The sequence below is a fragment of the Phyllopteryx taeniolatus genome, chromosome 16 (assembly GCF_024500385.1).
Source record: "Phyllopteryx taeniolatus isolate TA_2022b chromosome 16, UOR_Ptae_1.2, whole genome shotgun sequence".
Lineage (NCBI taxonomy): Eukaryota > Metazoa > Chordata > Actinopteri > Syngnathiformes > Syngnathidae > Phyllopteryx > Phyllopteryx taeniolatus.
This window is the reverse complement of record NC_084517.1, coordinates 21,293,997-21,310,990: the sequence shown is the minus strand read 5'-3', so window position 1 is coordinate 21,310,990 and position 16,994 is coordinate 21,293,997. Positions and strand designations below refer to the sequence as shown.

Here is a 16,994-nt window from a genome sequence, read left to right as displayed (position 1 = left end):
CGTATATATTGTCCCAGCGATTTATGAGTCAACAATGCCACAAAGGCCTAAAAAGTCCTGTTTGTAAGCGTGAGCAGGGGGAAAAAAGCTTTGCAAAGCGCGCCACCTGGTGGTGTATTGAGTTCTCTTTCTCTCATTCGCACACACACACAAGTAAGAATGAGATGTTTTATTATTCAATGACCGTAGAAGCAAGTGAGTCATGTGATGAAATATGGAAATATTGTTATTAAAATGTTAAGCTGGCAACATCTCTCGGTCCAGGTCCTTCTTCTGTCTTCTTTCCGGTTCTGCGCTGGCTGCTTCTGGGACGACTGGTAGCGGTTCTGTCGGAACCTCAGGTAGTGTGAAATCTTCTCCCTGTTTCAAGACAAGACAACATTAAAAAAAAAAATAATAATATATATATATATATATATATGCAAATGAGCTTCAGCGGCACGAGTCTTCCCGGAGAGACAATCACCAAAGTTGTGTCAAGGGGAGACGGCATAATGGCACGTTGTCAGGCCGCGTTTGGATGGCACGAGAACACAGTTATTTCTACAATGACGCACGTTTTATGTTTGACACGCTCACAAATCCTACCATGTGAGCATTCGGGCACTGTATTCCCTAACAGTTATTATTGTTTTTAAATGATAAACACCAGTTTAAACACCTAATACCGTTTGTGTAAAGTGCTTGTGCACATATTTGTTTGTCTATGTGTGATGTCAGTTGGTGATAGCGTGTTATTTAGGATAGCATGCTAGCAAATACTATTGATGTGCCTCATGTGAAGGTGGTTTGTTTGTGTTGAATAATTTTAATGTCACATGGGTTCACGATTGGATACCGGCTAGCTGCGTGACGTTGGTGCTTTATGATCCTCTCCATTATAATAAGGGATTTGCCGCCATCTTGTGGCAACTATACGTAATTACAAACCCCTTTTAGGTGGGTGTCAATTATTTGGATTCTCTCCGAAATAGTAAGATTACGAAAACAATCACAAATTAGAAACACGAAGACAGGATGTTGCGAGAATGTAGTCGGAAGATTACAAGACAAAAGTGATAATGCTTTGAGGATGAAGTCAGAATATTGTGAGACAAATGTCATGATTTTACAAGAATCAAGATTATGGGGAAAAATGCAAAATTATGAGAATAAAGTAATAAATATTTCCTGAATGAAGTCATAATATTATGAGAGCAAAAAGGTAAAAAAAAAAATATATTACTTCAGATGATAAATTCATAATGTTAAGATAAATTGTAAAACTAAGTTGTAATATTAAAAGATATTTTTTTCCGTTCATGAGAAAAAAAAATTGAGGATAATGTTAACAGAATAAAATTGAATAATGTTGTAATATTGCCAGACCAACGTCATAATGTTACAAGATTTAAAGCTGTAATATTTTTGAGGAAGAACAAATATCAATATTACATCCTGTATGTTGACAGATGACAATTTATGCTGCATTTACATGAAGTAAACAAATTCATGCCACGAATAATTAGAGCGCGTTCTCCAAATGTTGTACCTGAGTAATGGCTTCCAGCTCAGCCAAAACAGCGTCCTCGTCCTCCTGCGTCAGCGCTCCGGCCAACATTTCATCGATTTGCTGCACCAAGCATATGTTTCATGATAATGATAATAATACTACTACTAATAATAATATCCAACCATTTAAAAAAAAAAAACCATACATGACAGTTCACTGACCATAAATAAATATATGAGTAATGGATAGTCTCTGCTGTTACCCCCGTCGTAAAATTCAGCTTTACAGCTGCTGGACGTTGTGGTAAAGACATCAACAGCATCAGACCGCAAATGTCGTAATCTTTATTTATTTTTCATTTTTTGTCCTGTTCGGCTGCTAGGTCAAGCAGAATGGAGTATCTTTTTCTTTCTATTTGACGTGAGAAGTTTATTTATCGGCGAGGACGGCGCGCCCGACAATTAATTGGGGCAGAGGTTGCAAAGGAACGTTTACCTTTTGATACTCAATCGATTCGTGGGTCTCGTCCAGGATCCTCTCCACATCTTCTATTGACATCATCTGCCACAAACAAGGATATAGCAATAACAATGAATGACTTTTGACTCTAAAAGGGGCTGAATTCTAATTGAATTTTTTTTAACGTCCTGTTATTCCAAAATAAAGTTGGAAAATTACCAGAAAAAAAGTTGTATCAATTATTATGAGGGATGTTTACATTTTTATTGAAACAATGATCCATGAAGGTCATATGTGGGGGGGGAAGTTGTATTATTCTAAAGAAAAAGTGGTAATATAATGAGGAAAGTTTCATGCGTTAGGAAGGGCACCCGGCGTAAAAAAATGCCAAGCAAATCGTGCCAGCGACTCACTGTGGCGACCTGTGATGGGAAAAGCCGAAAGTCGCAACAATATGAGCAAAGTTCAAATTTTACTCCAAAAAGCAAGACTGATTTTAAATGAAAAAAAAAATCATATGATGTAGAAAAAAGTCCAGAAAAAAGAAACATTACCTTCAAAATGAATTGTAATTGTAAAAAAATATTATTTCAAAAATCCTCATGTAATGCAACAAAAAAGTAGTAATATTTTGAGGAAAAAAATGTATGATGAAAAAAAAGTATGATGACATTAAATGAAATGTCACATGAAAAAGTGGTAATATAATGGGGAAGTCTGAATCCACCCCACCCCCAAAAAAAGAAAAAAGGCAGAATTTTAATTGCAAAAAAAAGTTATATTATGTGAAAAAGTTTGTTCTTGTATATTCTGGGTGAGCTGTCATTTCTACAAGGGTGAAGGCGTGTGTGTGAGCTTTGCGTATGCATCTAAGCATGTGCAGCTCATAAGGATTAAGAAATCCTTTAATCTTCCAACACGGTGAGCCAACACAAACATCATCTTGGACTCATTAATAATCATAAGAAATTAAAGGAGGCGTCATTTTCCAAGGAAGAAAGGCGGACCTGGTGCATCCGCTTCAGACAGTCGTTGCCTGCTTTCAAGCCGTCGATGACTTTCATCTCAATTTGCATGAACTCGATATCTTGGACCTGCCGACAAACGACACTTATCAAACTAAGAAATCCATTAAATGCTTCAGTTGTCTTTAATCCAGTACAGTGGTACCTCCACTTATGAGTGACCCATCCTACGGGTTTTTCGATACAAGTCGTCGGTTGGCAATTTTTTAATTGACAATTTTTTGGTCTTTCAAGTTACGAGCAGATGGCGCAGAAGATTAGCAGACACTGGACAATTCTTGAAAAAGAGAGACCAAGTGTGCTCGCTTTAAGCCGTTTATTGTCATTCCAAGTTTAAGTTTATTAGAAAATTACACATAAAGACAATGACTTGTTGTGTATTTAATCAAACCACATAAACTATGTGTGAAGAAAGTCCGCTAGCTTAATGCTAACATATCGTGCTATTTTTCTTGTTAAAAAAACAGGTTATGAAAAAAAAAAAAGTGTTTTGGGGTGCTCGGAACACAATGGCATTTCAAATCATTTCAATTTGAGATCCGAGTGTTTTGAGTTCTGAGCCTGGTCACGGAACGAAATAAACTCGTAAGTCAAGGCGCCACTGTGCTTTCGTGTTGCTTGAAATGTTGACATTTTTCGCGTTTCGCTAGGAAGTCGTACCATTCGCTCAAGGTTTGAGATCTGATTTTCAGTCTTGTCTAGCAGCTGATCCTGATAGCGCTTCTTCTTAAGGAGCAGCAGAGCCTTTCTGCAAAAAAATAAAAAATAAAAAAATACACGGGAAAAATGTGTCTACGCATTGTACAGTTTGGAAAATATGCCACAGCTGCAGTGAGGAGGAGAAGCATCAGGGCCACACGGGAAGACGAAATAGTTATTAATATCATATCAAAAGAAGTCGGAATTGTACTCCAAATAAAACAGAATTTTAATAGAAAAAATATTAAATGAAAATTCACGTTATGTGAAAAGCGTTATTAAAAAAAACCAAAAAAAACAAACAAAAAAACTGAAATGTTACAAGGATAGTCGAGAAAACCTAATGATAAAAAGTCACTGTTACAAGAACAAAGTCGTCATTTAATCAATAACAAGTCTTAATACAATCCGGATAAAGAATTATCACATGTTCAAAGTTGCAAAATTAAAAAATACATAATTTTACGATTAACTTTAAGGGAAAAAAGTTGAAAGTTTTGCAAATAATGACATCATATTTCAAGAAAAATTAAACAAGAATAATAGGAAAAAAAAGTCATTACAGGAATAAAAGGATTGTGCTACAAAACCCAAGTAGTTATATTACGAACATGAACATACAGTATACCGGCACCAAGTATTCTCTACTTACACTTTAGTATAAGTAAAACGTTGAATATAACGGGAAATAAAGTAATCATTTCACAAAAAAAAGGTCATAGAATTAAGCCATGACAAAATGTTACTAGATTTTTTGTTGTTGTTTGTTACCATTGAGAAAAAAAATGTAATGAAATTTTTCTAAAGTCAAAATTGACTGACTTAAAATGTTTGAATGACTCATGTTATCTAGGGGGGGAAAAGCTGTAATACACGAATAATATTAGAATTTGATGTTTTACTACCAACACAAACAATACAATTCGTCAAATGAAGAGTTCTTACATAATTCCTGCACTACAATAAATGAAGAAAGATCAATATGGATAATTCATATTTACTCTTTTCTGCCATCCTTTAGCAGCTGCTTGGCCAGCAGTCTCTCTTTGTCCAGCTGGAGGGTGATCCTCTTTTGGTACTGCTTTAGTTTGTCTCTCTGCTGCTTCAATTGCTACCAGGGGAAAACCCGACAAACTACATACGCACTGCATATAAAAAGTCTACACACCCTTGTTCAAATGTCAGGTTTTGGTAATATTTAAAACAATATATATATATATAATTACAAAAGAGGGAGACATAATTTCAGCGGAATATGTGGTGAGATGTAACTACAAAACTATCTTAGAACATCTGAACTCTACTTGGGGTTAATCTGAGGCACTTCATATGATGGCAGCTTTGTGCTGACTTCCATTGGAACGCGATTGGTTAATTCTGAATCCAACCACATCTTCAGTCATAGGAGGGTGTACCCGGCATTTGAACAGGGGTGTGTAGACTTTTCATATATCCACTGTACAGTATGTACAGTACTGGTACAGTATTTGATACAATTCTATACTAACTGAATGTGACTCACTAGAATTTCATTTCACACACATGCTGTACTCTTATCTATATAAACACACTAGCATGTTATACTATTACGTACGTGTATAGGACAAGAAGAAATACTCCAATTGTCTTTATGATGCTAAATGTTGCTATTGCTAACGACACTGTAGTGTACTAATCGGCTTTCCGCCCGCTATGAGCTCACCAAGACGGCTTTGTCTTGTTCCGTCACGCGCGAGGGTCGACTCTTTCCCCCAAACACGTTTCCCATTCTTTAGACACATCCCGGCCACATTGTTTCCTCCTCGGTGGACAAAATGTGACTCGTTTCGAGGTATTTGGTCATGATAAAACGCGGTCTTCGCCCGGCTAGGTGGCTGGCTAGCTAGCTGTCGGCTGGATTGTTGCTTTGCGTCCTACGGCAAGTGACGAAGGCCGAAAAACAGTCAATGCGAAATAAGTAATAAGTAAAAATACGGTACCTTACACGTAACAGTCACCATATACATCATACACATAATTGTAAGATGAGTACTATGAATTATATTATTTTAATTGGATTCCTTCGAAAACTTCCTTTTTTAAATTTTCAGATGATATAAATTCAGACAAACAGGACCCTGGACAGCCACCACAACCTAAACATTTCGACGTTATGAAGGACGGCCGGCACAAGTAGGCACGCTCAGTTACCGCTGTCCTTCCTGTTTTTCATTAGATTGTTTTATTTTATTTATTTGACCTTTATTTATCCAAGTAAGGCAGTTGAAAAAAGAATATACTTTGCAATGCCGGCCTGGCAGCAGACACGAGAGCAAAACAAAGCTAACACAAACTGCAGTGGGACATTTTTAATATATTACTTTACATTCTAAACAGGTGCAATATCGCTCACTACCTTTTAAAAGGATGATATTGGGATGAATGAGGTGAGTTTTATTATTTGTTCTAGTCTTTTGGGGCAGAAAATTGAAAAGATCAACCAAAGGTAGCGCAGACTTTGGGAATTAAGAGGTTAATAAAACTGCTGGAACGGAGAGTGAGGGTGGAGGTATGCATGGTGAGCAGACCCAAAAATAGGGTGCCAACTTACCAATGATTGATTCATAGATAAACACTTTTATTTTGTATTTATGTCTTACAAGTTTTTTTTTTGAAAAATATGTACTGTATAACTTCACCACTGCGTTGGAGTAGGTCAGTCATAGACTACAGCGCTTTCCAACGTATGTACAAATCCATTGTAAACCAACGACCCCGAGTAACATATTCACATATTCCTTGTCATTGGCATAAATGTGATAATATCAGATATAAATGACACAATAAATATCACACAAGGTTGACAAACAGTTTAGTTGATACAATAAAAAGGCATTAAACATTGCTGGACATGTTCTCATGAGAAAACACACAATTTCTGCATAATTATAAGTCAACAAGTGATTGTGCTCTGCAGTTCAAAGATGGAATGCGACTAACACAATGACAGTCCGACCTGTTCTGCCGTGCTTTTTTTAGTCCAGCCAAATATTGCACATGCAAAATAAAACCATTTCTGAAGAGGTCTTTGAACACCTCATAATTCTGATCATAGATTCATTCATACATGTTCTTCCTTCAGCACAATATGATGTCATCCAAAAAAAAGAGCTGTTTCAAAAGAATGGGAGTTTTTCTCTGAATGTTGTAAACTTCAGTTTCCCACCCTGCTGCCTTAAGAGTATTCTAATCCAGTACAAATTGTGAACAAATCCACCGCACTCACGTGTGAGAGGTTCTGGGTTCAGATCTTATTTCAAAATCCACACATGAGCCAGAATTATTAACAATCAACAATCAACTAATTGATTATTAAGCCCATAAGTCATCATTTTAATTATATTTTATATAGTTAAGGCTTAATATATTGATTATTTTGAATCAAAAGTAATTACTGTGGGAACTAGCAATGTGGAAATACATGTACTAGCTGCAAATAGGTCATAACAATAGACTTGTCCACTCCCCCCCCCCCCCCCTCTCGATACAGCAATCAGGTTAGACGTGCAGGTGTACCTAATGTTATGGCCCGCTCGGTCTTATACGGAGTTCGAGTAACTCCATGGTGAAGAGATGTGGCAAAAATTCTATTCAGGCTACACATTTAACTAAGTGTTCAATCAAACCCATGCAGGCTACTGGTTTATAGGACTAAAAAAAAGCTAAAAAAACAAACACGAGGTTTAGCTTGCCTCACAAAACAGCATCTTCATACAACACAGCCAAGGGAACACACACACACACAGACTGAACGTGTGTGTGTGTGCGCGCGTGTGTTACTGAGGTAGACGCCTCACGTAGCCAGCAGAGTTCAGGCTGAGGAAACAGGACGGACGCATGAAGACAGTTCTTCACGTTTGTGTAGTCGGTGCGCGGGCTACGCCTGGAAGTCTGTGCCAAAGTGTCTGATCTGGGCTTCAGTCATCGACAAATACGTGGCACTCATACCGGCCGAGTACTGCGGGGAGAAACATGGGAAAACACACGTTAGACTTCAATCTCAGGCTATGTTGGATTTTACTACATTTTTCACTTGTATGTGGCCATTTTGATGTTTTTTTGGGGGTTGTACTGTACTCACATTGCGAGTGTGCTGAAGCTTTTAGCGGCGCATGCATGTTAGGGGAGGAGCAAGCACTTGGCACAGCAACGCATCAAGCAAAAAAAGGGTGAAAAGTGTCCAGACAGTGGAGGACATTCATTCAATTCAAAAAAATCATAAATAAAAAAAGACGTAGTTTTTAAAAGTCTGAGTTAAATGATAGAAAAACAAACAAAGCGGTTAGTCTCATGCACATGTTCATATTCGGCGTTCTTCTATGACAGCATAAGCAGGCAACTACAATATTGAAATACATAAATACGATATATACATAAATAGAGTAGAGAAACAATATGCATGATTTGTGTTTGTGATGATGTTTATGTTCCATAAAAGTTGTTTGACAAAGTCATCAGGTTATTATAACATTAAGGTCAGCATGAGTTGACAGCATGTTTGACTAATTCATAATTGAATGTACTGGCCACAACACTTGGAACAGTCACACAATCGCATGAGATTCAATAGGAGATTTGTGGTCACAAGATAAAAAAAATTCACGTTTGATTATTATTATTATTTTAGAAACATGATTATTTTATTTTACATTTTTTAACATCTCAAATTGTTTTCATGTTTGCTTCAATACTTTTATGACGTATTACATTTGAAAAATATTGCATTTTTGTTTGACTATTTAAACAAATAAAATTAAATCTAAATTAACATCTTAGCTTATTTTCATGTTGACTTTATTATTTTTCATGCTCATTTTTTATTACAGTTTGTTCATTTTTAATACATTATTATTTTTAAGAACCGTATTAAACATTCTGCCTTTAAAAAAGGATAATAATGCCCAATTTTGAGATATTAATTTAACAATATGCTTACTATTGCGGTTTAAGAAGTGCACTGCATCATCCTGAAGCCGTTTCTAAGACTTGGACTCGTGTTGCAATGAGGCAATATGGGGCAGAATTATGCAAATAGCATTTTGCGACGCTTACAATACGCCGCATTGATATTCCGTGATAAGGCCCATTATTCTTGTATGAGCTGCCTTTAATGGCTGCGTTGAAATGTATCTCACAGAGACAGAGAGTGTACATTTTTAAACAGCGGGCCACATTGTCTGCCTTTTCCAAGTCATTTAAATTCTGTGAATGTAGTAATGCGGTCCCGCCGTCCGACAGAAGCCTCATTATAAAAGAGAGAGGGCACTTTAAAGGAGAAAAAGTGTGGATTTACCAGCGTTATCAATTATTTAGCCGCCGCTCCGGGGACACATGACTCACTTATTGACTATCAGCTTTGGGATTAACATTTCTATTATTACATACGAGCGAGCGAGGTAACAATGCAGTCTTGCGTGCTCACTGGAGGTTGTTTTACACATTTGATGCATTTGTCTTATTAAGAGGCAATTTAATTCCCCGGTGGAAATGATGGCTCAGTCGTTAGGCCACCAGAGGGCAGTCTTCCACCACTTGCAGTTACTCAAGTTTTATTTGTTGTGGCCAAAATGAGGTTGAGTGAGTGCAGGTGCTGGAGGGTGTTTTTGCTGTGTGTGTGAGCTGAGTGGGGGTTGTGGTGGTCAGACTTGGGACACCAGGGCCATGTAGGGCCAACGCACCGACGGGGGCGGGGATCCTCTGCCTATCAATGGCACGTTTTCGTATCGCGGGCTCCCGCCAAACAGCATGGACTGATTCCTGGGAGGCAACAAGGAAGAAAGATAGGGACATATTTAGAAATGAAATAGCAAAAAAATAAAAAATAAATAAATAAAATAAATAAAAAAGTGCTCTACTGCAGTTATTAATTCCACAAAGAGGTGTACCTCAGGGCTCAGCTTTGGGACCACCTCTATTTTTCTGTTTAAGATCAAGCTCACTAGTAGCGCAATTACAAAGAAACACATATGGCTATCCCACGCTGAAAATTGCAAATGTATGTAGAAATAGTTTTCTTCGAGTACTTCAGCTTCCTACTGCATTTTTATCATGTACCGTAATTTCTCGTGTATAATGCGCACCCATGTATAATGCGCACCCCCCAAAGTTGACCTCAAAATTCTGGAAAACCCTAAAAAGCCCCTATGTATAATGCATTTTTACAATGCATGATTTTGCTTCTACCCATATGATCAAAACAAAGTATTTTTTCAAAGAATTATTCTGAAGTTAAGCACTTTATTTGAACATGTAATACTTTTTTATTTACTTGCTCTTATTTTGAAATTTACAGCCTTACTTTTATTTAGTAAATGAGAAAACACAGTTGTGCTCATGTTTGATTACCCAGTCAGAATTTGTAAGATGGGTACAATTCTTTAAAGAAAACATGAAGGGCTAGGCAAAGAAATGAATAATGGTTGTTGTTCAGTCATATTTAAAAAAAAAACAATATTTCACAAATTCTGCCAGGTTATGTAAATTTATGAGCACAACTGTACATACAGCATATGCAGTCATACGTACGTACCCCTGTCATATTGGAATGAAAATGTAGGCGACACCTTTTTCATAACCTCTAGATGGCGGCATACATTTATAAAATGCGAAAGTTCCCCCCCCCCATTTTCCTCTATACCTATGTATAATGCGCATTATTGACTGTTGACAATTTTTTGGGGGGACAAATGTGCATTATACACGAGAAATTACGGTACTTGTTCTCAAAATGAAAAGTTTTTTCTTGTGTACCTGTAATAATAATGCTTGTATGAATGCTAGTTACAATTGTTTAATTTAAATGGTATTGGAGAACACTGCGAAGGTTGATAGTGGTTACCATGTCTGCCTTGCATTTCTGAGGTTCTGGGTTCGAATCGCTAAGCGATTGTTTTTTTTTAATGGGTATTTACAGTATACAGGCAAGTCACAGTAAGTATACAGGCTGTTCCGTGTCAAAGTAGTAGTTGTTTGAAGGTTTCTAATTTCTTTTGTTGGTCAAAATTATGTACAGTATATGGTTTGGTTGAACATTTTAGCATTTAAATATACGACGTTTAATTCTGTTAATACTTCCAAAAAGCAAACGACTGGTTACGTCATCTTCCCCAACTGCTTTTCAAAGATGCAATAAATACAACGATTCACTTACCTTCAAGGCTAACCAGTTCCTTCTGCACCGAAGCATGACAGCCATCATTTTTTAACAGTCTTAAATGCAGATCTAACCTAACAATTTTTCGCACGTTAACATTAAAAAACATTCAGACGTTCAATCTTGAGGCGACATAATGCCACACGGCTCCCGCAGAGTGAAGAAGAGCTCCAGCTCTTCCTGAGTATCAAAGAAAGTTAATAGATTTGTTCCCAGGCTATTTGCAACACTTTAAATTGGTTAATGAGGTGTAAACACCACAGATGATGTGGAGAAAGACGAATAGTATTGATTTGTGAAAAAAAGATATGAAATCCACCTTATTTGGACATACGAAGTTTCTGCCAAATTGCGGGTGGGTGTGGAACATATCCCCAGCAACAAACGGCGAGTCACAGAATTTTTATGATTTCCAAAGGGAAAACTTGATTTGAAAATCATCCCGACACTTTTTGTGTCGTATGCTGGCGTCACGTGTTGCTCGTACATGTATTCGGGGGCGGGCAGCACACTGGCGGCCGCCTGAGGTGGAGGATGGATGCTGGCCTGACTGCCAACGCTGCTGGTGTAGCTGCAGAAGCTGTGAATGTTGGATCTCCTCTGGTTGTAGGACATGCGTCGCGCTTGAGGGTTGAACGGGTCATCCTCGTCTATATCGTCGTACTCTTTGTCTCTATGCAGAGAGGGAGCACATAGGTCAGCACTTTGCTGAAGTATATGGCGAGGTAATGAGATAAAGGGTGCGAGCGGGGTGGCGGGTAGCTGCCTCGTGCTGCTGACCTGCTTCCCATTAGCGTCCACAGTCTGAAAATAGCACACAGCATGGCGGAGAGTGCGCACGCCGCCACTAGCGAGAACAAAACCAGGTAGAGGAGGCCTTCGACGCCGTCGTAGCACACGCCCATGAGGGCATCCAGGTAGTCCTGCGCCATCAAACAAACACAAATGTGATCTATTGCTTGACTTCTTCAAGAAGTAAGGCTGGAGTAGACGCTTCAAGCAGAACAACTGACATGTAATTACACTTCAAAGCTGCAGAAAATCAACAAGTTGGTCACCAGTTCATGTGGTTTTTTTGTTTGGGCAGACGCAGGTCTATACGTCACTAATCAGTGTATTTCGATGACGTCACGCTCACGTTTACATCTGATCTACACACTCGCATTGGCACATTTCCAAAACGTATCGGAATTTTATCCACATTTGGAAGAAGCCTGATTCCGAGCTCATCCGATATCTGATTCCATGTTTTTTTTTTTCCTATTTATTGTGCCGCTTGAGAGCAAAAAAATCTGAATTGTGTCACTTGAACCATGTAGTGTAAATCCAGCCATAGTGTAAGATAAGACTGCGATCAGATAGGACATGTAAGAAAGGGTTTATCTTAAAGTGGTTAAAAAAAAAAAATCTAATCAGTCCTAATGGGCTCCGTGTTTGAAACGATAAAAAATCAGGCCGAATTAGGACCGAGGTCTGAGAAGGGCCATAAAGCACACGCAAAACTATTTACGTTCTATTGCAGTTTGTTTGCTATCAGGCAAAAAACATTAAATGCAATAATTTTGAAGATATTAGAGTGCAATGAGAGATTCGAAATGAGACAATTACACTGGTAATGTGTAGTTTGCAGAGTTCACATAGACGAGTGAACACTATTACAGGATATAACGAGGGACCTGTTATTAGGGGAGCAGTTAATTTGCTCTTGGTGCACACACACCAATAATCAGGCTGAATATGAGCATTACGCTCCTTCCGATCAAAGTCAGAAAAGGCCTGCTTATCGGATGTCAATGAGAGATTATCCTGAGGGTTTTTGTTTTTTTAAAGAAGAATACACACCGGAAGTTGGTTGAAGTCAGTGGATTCACATTAGAAGCAGTAAAGTGGGGTACACACAAGACTGATCATTGGGCCGAATTTGAGAGTTGTTCCTCTGTTCTGATCAAAGTCAGCAAAGGCCCGATTGTCTCTGAAAGATTATCCAGCGGTGGGAAATGTGTTACAAATGATTTCTTCTCACCAGTCTGTTTGGAAAGCGGCTGGGGCCCACAATTGTAAATGTTCAATATTTACAATTGCAAATCCTGATCTGTGTGGTCAACACCGAGGCCTCAGTATTGTTGGTGATATGCGTATGGTTATGAGTTTATCAGAGTGATAAATAGCGAAAAAAAGCAAGTAACGGACAATCATAAACAGATCTTAGAACAGATAGATGTCTTCAACATATTTTCTTAACAAAAATTAATACTTTTCTATTAGCCAGGGCTTCGGCGCCATCTTTTGGCATCTTACTGTGTTATAGAAAGAGCACATAACTGCAAATCGGCAAGCTTTTCAGCAAATTGCTGAGGATAGTTTATACAGACAAAAATGTGAATAAGCAATTTCGTGAGTATCAAACCAGGAATAAGCGGGGATTCACTGTACACCACATGCGACGAGAGCAGAAAGCATACAAGGGCGATCATGCGGAGTCGCTCACATTTTAGAAATCGGTATGTGTGTACCCCGATTTAGAAGCGAACTTGAAAGGTGGCATTTGCGGCGCTTTGGCAGCTTTGAAGGCACCACTAAAGGGGCAGGATCCCCCCAAAAAAACTCACCTTGTGCAGCCCGCGACAATCGAGCAAGGCCGTCAACTGGTGCAGATTAAACTCGCTGGTGTTCAACAGGCGCTGGATGCCTAAAAGGTCTCTCTGTGTGAAACATGGTGGGGAAAGGTCAGAGACTACAGTATTGTAGTGCACAGAAGTCTTAAGGCCTGATTTACTCATGGTTTGCACGCACAAAAACAGATGTGGACGCTGGTCTACTAACTGGGCAGACTCAGAATTGCATCTGCCTAAATGGGCAAAATAGACACGTAATCCATTTTACATTTGCCTCCTTTATACTGCAATATTGGGCGTTTCTACCTTAATGTGATGTAAATTTGAATAATTTAGCACCTACAATGTAAATTATCAGAGATGAATTGCAGTGGCTGATTTTGTGTCATGAAATGCTAAGTCTGAAAGCCACCTGTAAAACTAGAAGAGCTGTGTGTAAATGATGACTGCAGTTATTCCAAAATGAGAAGAATAATTTCTGTTCGTTTAAGCATTTTTGGAATGCCAGAAACAAAAATGATTGAGACATATCATCTATTCAACAATGCAAATTTGGAGCTTCTCAATGATCTAAGGGCTGACACAAGAAGGAGTCATGCCATATCACTAGATAACACTCACTGCTTCCAACTAACATGTATGCGGTTGTTGGCTTTCCCAAAATTATCAGCGCAGTTTATTTATTTTTCTGTAACTCAGTAATGTTTGTTTGCCTGTTCCACTAACACTTCCTATTCCATCACTTCTGACTCCATTTTGCGCTTGTAGTGCTATTCCAAACTTTCAATGGTAAAAACCATCAAAGTTATAGAAAACACTTTTTTCGTTTTACAGCTGTTGCCAATCTGTTTGAGTGAAGACACAATTCAGTGCCCGCTGTTCGCGATCTTAATAAATCAGGCCCTTAAGTCTTGTTTTTGATGTACCTCAGCGGTGGGGAAGATGGGCACAGAGAACTGCAGCAAACCCTGGACCTGAATCTGCATTGTGGTCAGCGAGCGCTGGCAGATCGTCAGAGACTGTGTATACAAAAGAGGATCATGTTGATAAGGAAGCGCCGTGTCGACAAGCAATTTGTCCTTAAGTAAATCTAAATAATGCGCTTAATTTTTGCTCCGCCTCCTAATAGAACCGCCACCCAAACAATAGAGTTGATCAGAAGACTAGATTATCTTTACCCCCTTAACAAATCTCACTTAATCCCTAAATGGATACCATGAGCGCGTGGGGTTAAATAATTAGTCATGGATGTAAAGGTCGTGAAGATTATGTGTTGTTAATAAAAGTGACAACAGCATATACACTATTACAGGGTGTTTGTTGCCAGAGAGTTATTCAATTAACATCCATCAATGTATCTTCTGTAGCGCTTGACCTCATTAGATTAAGGTGACCTGGACTCTATCCCAGCTAACCTTTGCTGAGAGTGCTACAGAAAACAGAGGGAAATTCCCAGGTTTTGTGTGTGTGTGTAAACTGTGTTTATTTATGAAGACCCCTTTTAAATGAATCTGCATATCAAGCATCCCAATTACGCTCTCAGTATGTTGTTGTTGTTGTGTACAGCAGCCGTCATTATGCAAGCTATGAATAAATCAACAATGTTGCTTGTGAGACTGCCCTAAGGCTATTGAGCAGCGGGGGTAAAAGACACGTGTCGTTTGAACAAATTCGATGTTTGATGTCGCACATTTCTAGATGCAGTTGACAAGGTTCAGACAAAGCTCGTCTTTGTTGACATATCAATGTGGGTGGGATTCTGTACCTGTTGGAAGGGGTTGGGTAGATTCGGACTGCAGAACAAATAATAGTGAGCAACATCTGCCGGGTGAGAAAGACAGACGTTTATTTTGAATGATCCAGAAAATTAAGAGACCAAACAAAAAAAAAAACTGGACCGCTTTTAATTTTCTGCAAAAAAATTATCTAAATGGCAATATCTGTACTTGGAATTTGGGAGTTACACGTTCAGTTGTTTATAGAATCAAACGAAAATGTTCATCTGACTCAAACGTATACCTATAAAGAGCAAAATCCGTGAGAATTTATTTATTTTTTCCTCCAGAGTTGTATCTGCAATGCCACCCACATGTCACGCTTTCAATGAATTACCTGCACTGAGGAAATCTTTGGTTTGGTTCACAATGAACTTGTCGGGAGACACGCAGAAGTCGCTGGTGCCCTGCGTGACAACACATTGCAAAGGCCTGTCAACACACTGATGCACAACTGTTTTGCCTACATCTTTATTTATTTTTTTTAATAATTCTTCATACAACCCAGGAAGAAATGCTGATCCCTGCGCAGAAACACAAAAATCTTAGACAGCGGGTTCTTGGTTTTCGATGTTTGAAATTTTGATGTTATGGTAATGCAATGTAGGAATATTTTGTCATGTAGCACAAGAATGCCTGCTCAGTTACCACCGTACAAACCGGTTTACATTTGATGGCTTCATATTTATGGCCAAGAAGTGTTTTTCACACAAATATTTACTGTAAATTATTTTACTTCTGCGCTCGCATAGGTTACTGATAGACTGGGAATGGAACTCCCTTTTAAGACGAGATACATATCGGTGGTGTTCCACAAGTCTCGATACTAGGTCCACAGATTTTTACATTATACACTACGTACATAAATGTCCAAATTCCCAGGGGTTTCAGTGAAAGATTTGTTTCACAAGGCTCTATACTAGATAGATATAGGGGGTCCTCAGGTCCCGACATTCGAAGTTACAAATGGCAGACAATACATAAATGTGCACAACGGCTTAAGTATATAGTCACACGGCACAAGAAGGTATGTTCAGTGATCAACCTATTTACGGTTTTTCATTTGATTGTTTTAGATTCATGGCCTGGAAGTTTTTTTTCATACAATTATTTACTGTTAATTATGACTTTGCTACTGTGTTAAGACTAGGTTCGTGATAAGACTATAAGCGTGTTCCAACTTACGCACTAATACGGTAGGAATGAAACTTTGGTCATAAACCGAAAAAACCCTGTATGTACAAACCCCCTCTCAATCAATTTCTAATCAATCAGGGGTTGTTTGTGCTTGACATCTTAATTCATAGACATTTTGGGCAATTGCTGATGGCCGTGAGGCATTATTTTTATGTTCAAACAAGAATCCCATTGATTTAGAGCATGGTATTCCACTCCGAAATGCTGGAGGCAGGAATAATCAGTGATGACACGCTTCTAGTTGCTACCATGATCTCCCTCTTTTCACACAGCAGAGCCCATTAAAGATGCTCTCATCAGAATTTCATCGCACAGCGAGACTGACAGCACTTCACAAAGAGACAGACGAGCAATCGATAGCAACGCTGCACTTTGTGCTCCTGTGAACAAAGCGAATACAAGACACAAAACGTAGCCCGCAACCTACAGTTCCTCTCTTTTAATGGATCAACGGTTAGCATCCATCCGTAAGATCATTTTGAGCCGAGACCACGCTGGAATTACATGAAATGGATGTCATGTCAGCACGGGGTGCTGCAT

At 38.6% G+C, this 16,994-nt stretch overlaps 2 protein-coding genes across 4 annotated transcripts in view; both read right to left on the bottom strand.

The window, feature by feature from the left end:
• Nucleotides 1-154: 154 nt before the first annotated feature.
• On the bottom strand, nucleotides 155-5,788 carry LOC133466627 (charged multivesicular body protein 6-like). Its single transcript, XM_061750562.1, has 7 exons — nucleotides 5,378-5,788; nucleotides 4,677-4,786; nucleotides 3,637-3,724; nucleotides 2,959-3,045; nucleotides 1,988-2,053; nucleotides 1,532-1,612; nucleotides 155-360 (listed from the first exon to the last, which is right to left on the bottom strand). Exons 1-7 carry the CDS (start codon nucleotides 5,441-5,443, stop codon nucleotides 238-240), a joined length of 621 nt encoding a protein of 206 aa, XP_061606546.1. The 5' UTR covers nucleotides 5,444-5,788; the 3' UTR covers nucleotides 155-237.
• Nucleotides 5,789-6,509: 721 nt separating this feature from the next.
• LOC133466420 (protein tweety homolog 2-like) overlaps nucleotides 6,510-16,994 on the bottom strand; it is a 34,924-nt gene continuing 24,439 nt past the window's right edge. For 2 of the 3 annotated variants that reach the window (XM_061750117.1, XM_061750118.1), the window contains 8 exons: nucleotides 15,595-15,664; nucleotides 15,248-15,303; nucleotides 14,409-14,501; nucleotides 13,477-13,569; nucleotides 11,648-11,790; nucleotides 11,355-11,540; nucleotides 9,393-9,471; nucleotides 6,510-7,672 (listed from right to left, as the gene is read on the bottom strand). In XM_061750117.1, the coding sequence (XP_061606101.1) occupies nucleotides 7,592-7,672; nucleotides 9,393-9,471; nucleotides 11,355-11,540; nucleotides 11,648-11,790; nucleotides 13,477-13,569; nucleotides 14,409-14,501; nucleotides 15,248-15,303; nucleotides 15,595-15,664 (801 nt within the window). In that variant the 3' untranslated portion in view covers nucleotides 6,510-7,591. Of the gene's footprint in view, nucleotides 7,673-7,795; nucleotides 9,472-11,354; nucleotides 11,541-11,647; nucleotides 11,791-13,476; nucleotides 13,570-14,408; nucleotides 14,502-15,247; nucleotides 15,304-15,594; nucleotides 15,665-16,994 lie in introns of all 3 variants that reach the window. The other variant, XR_009784933.1, reaches the window with a different exon arrangement.

Excerpts from the sequence above, each read along its gene's own strand:
- LOC133466627 (XM_061750562.1), bottom strand. The coding sequence starts at position 5,443 with ATGGGAAACGTGTTTGGGGGAAAGAGTCGACCCTCGCGCGTGACGGAA. Across the intron at positions 3,046-3,636 it reads TCTCAAACCTTGAGCGAATG|GTCCAAGATATCGAGTTCAT; the intron begins GTACGACTTCCT and ends GTTTGTCGGCAG. Across the intron at positions 2,054-2,958 it reads GTCTGAAGCGGATGCACCAG|ATGATGTCAATAGAAGATGT; the intron begins GTCCGCCTTTCT and ends TGTTTGTGGCAG.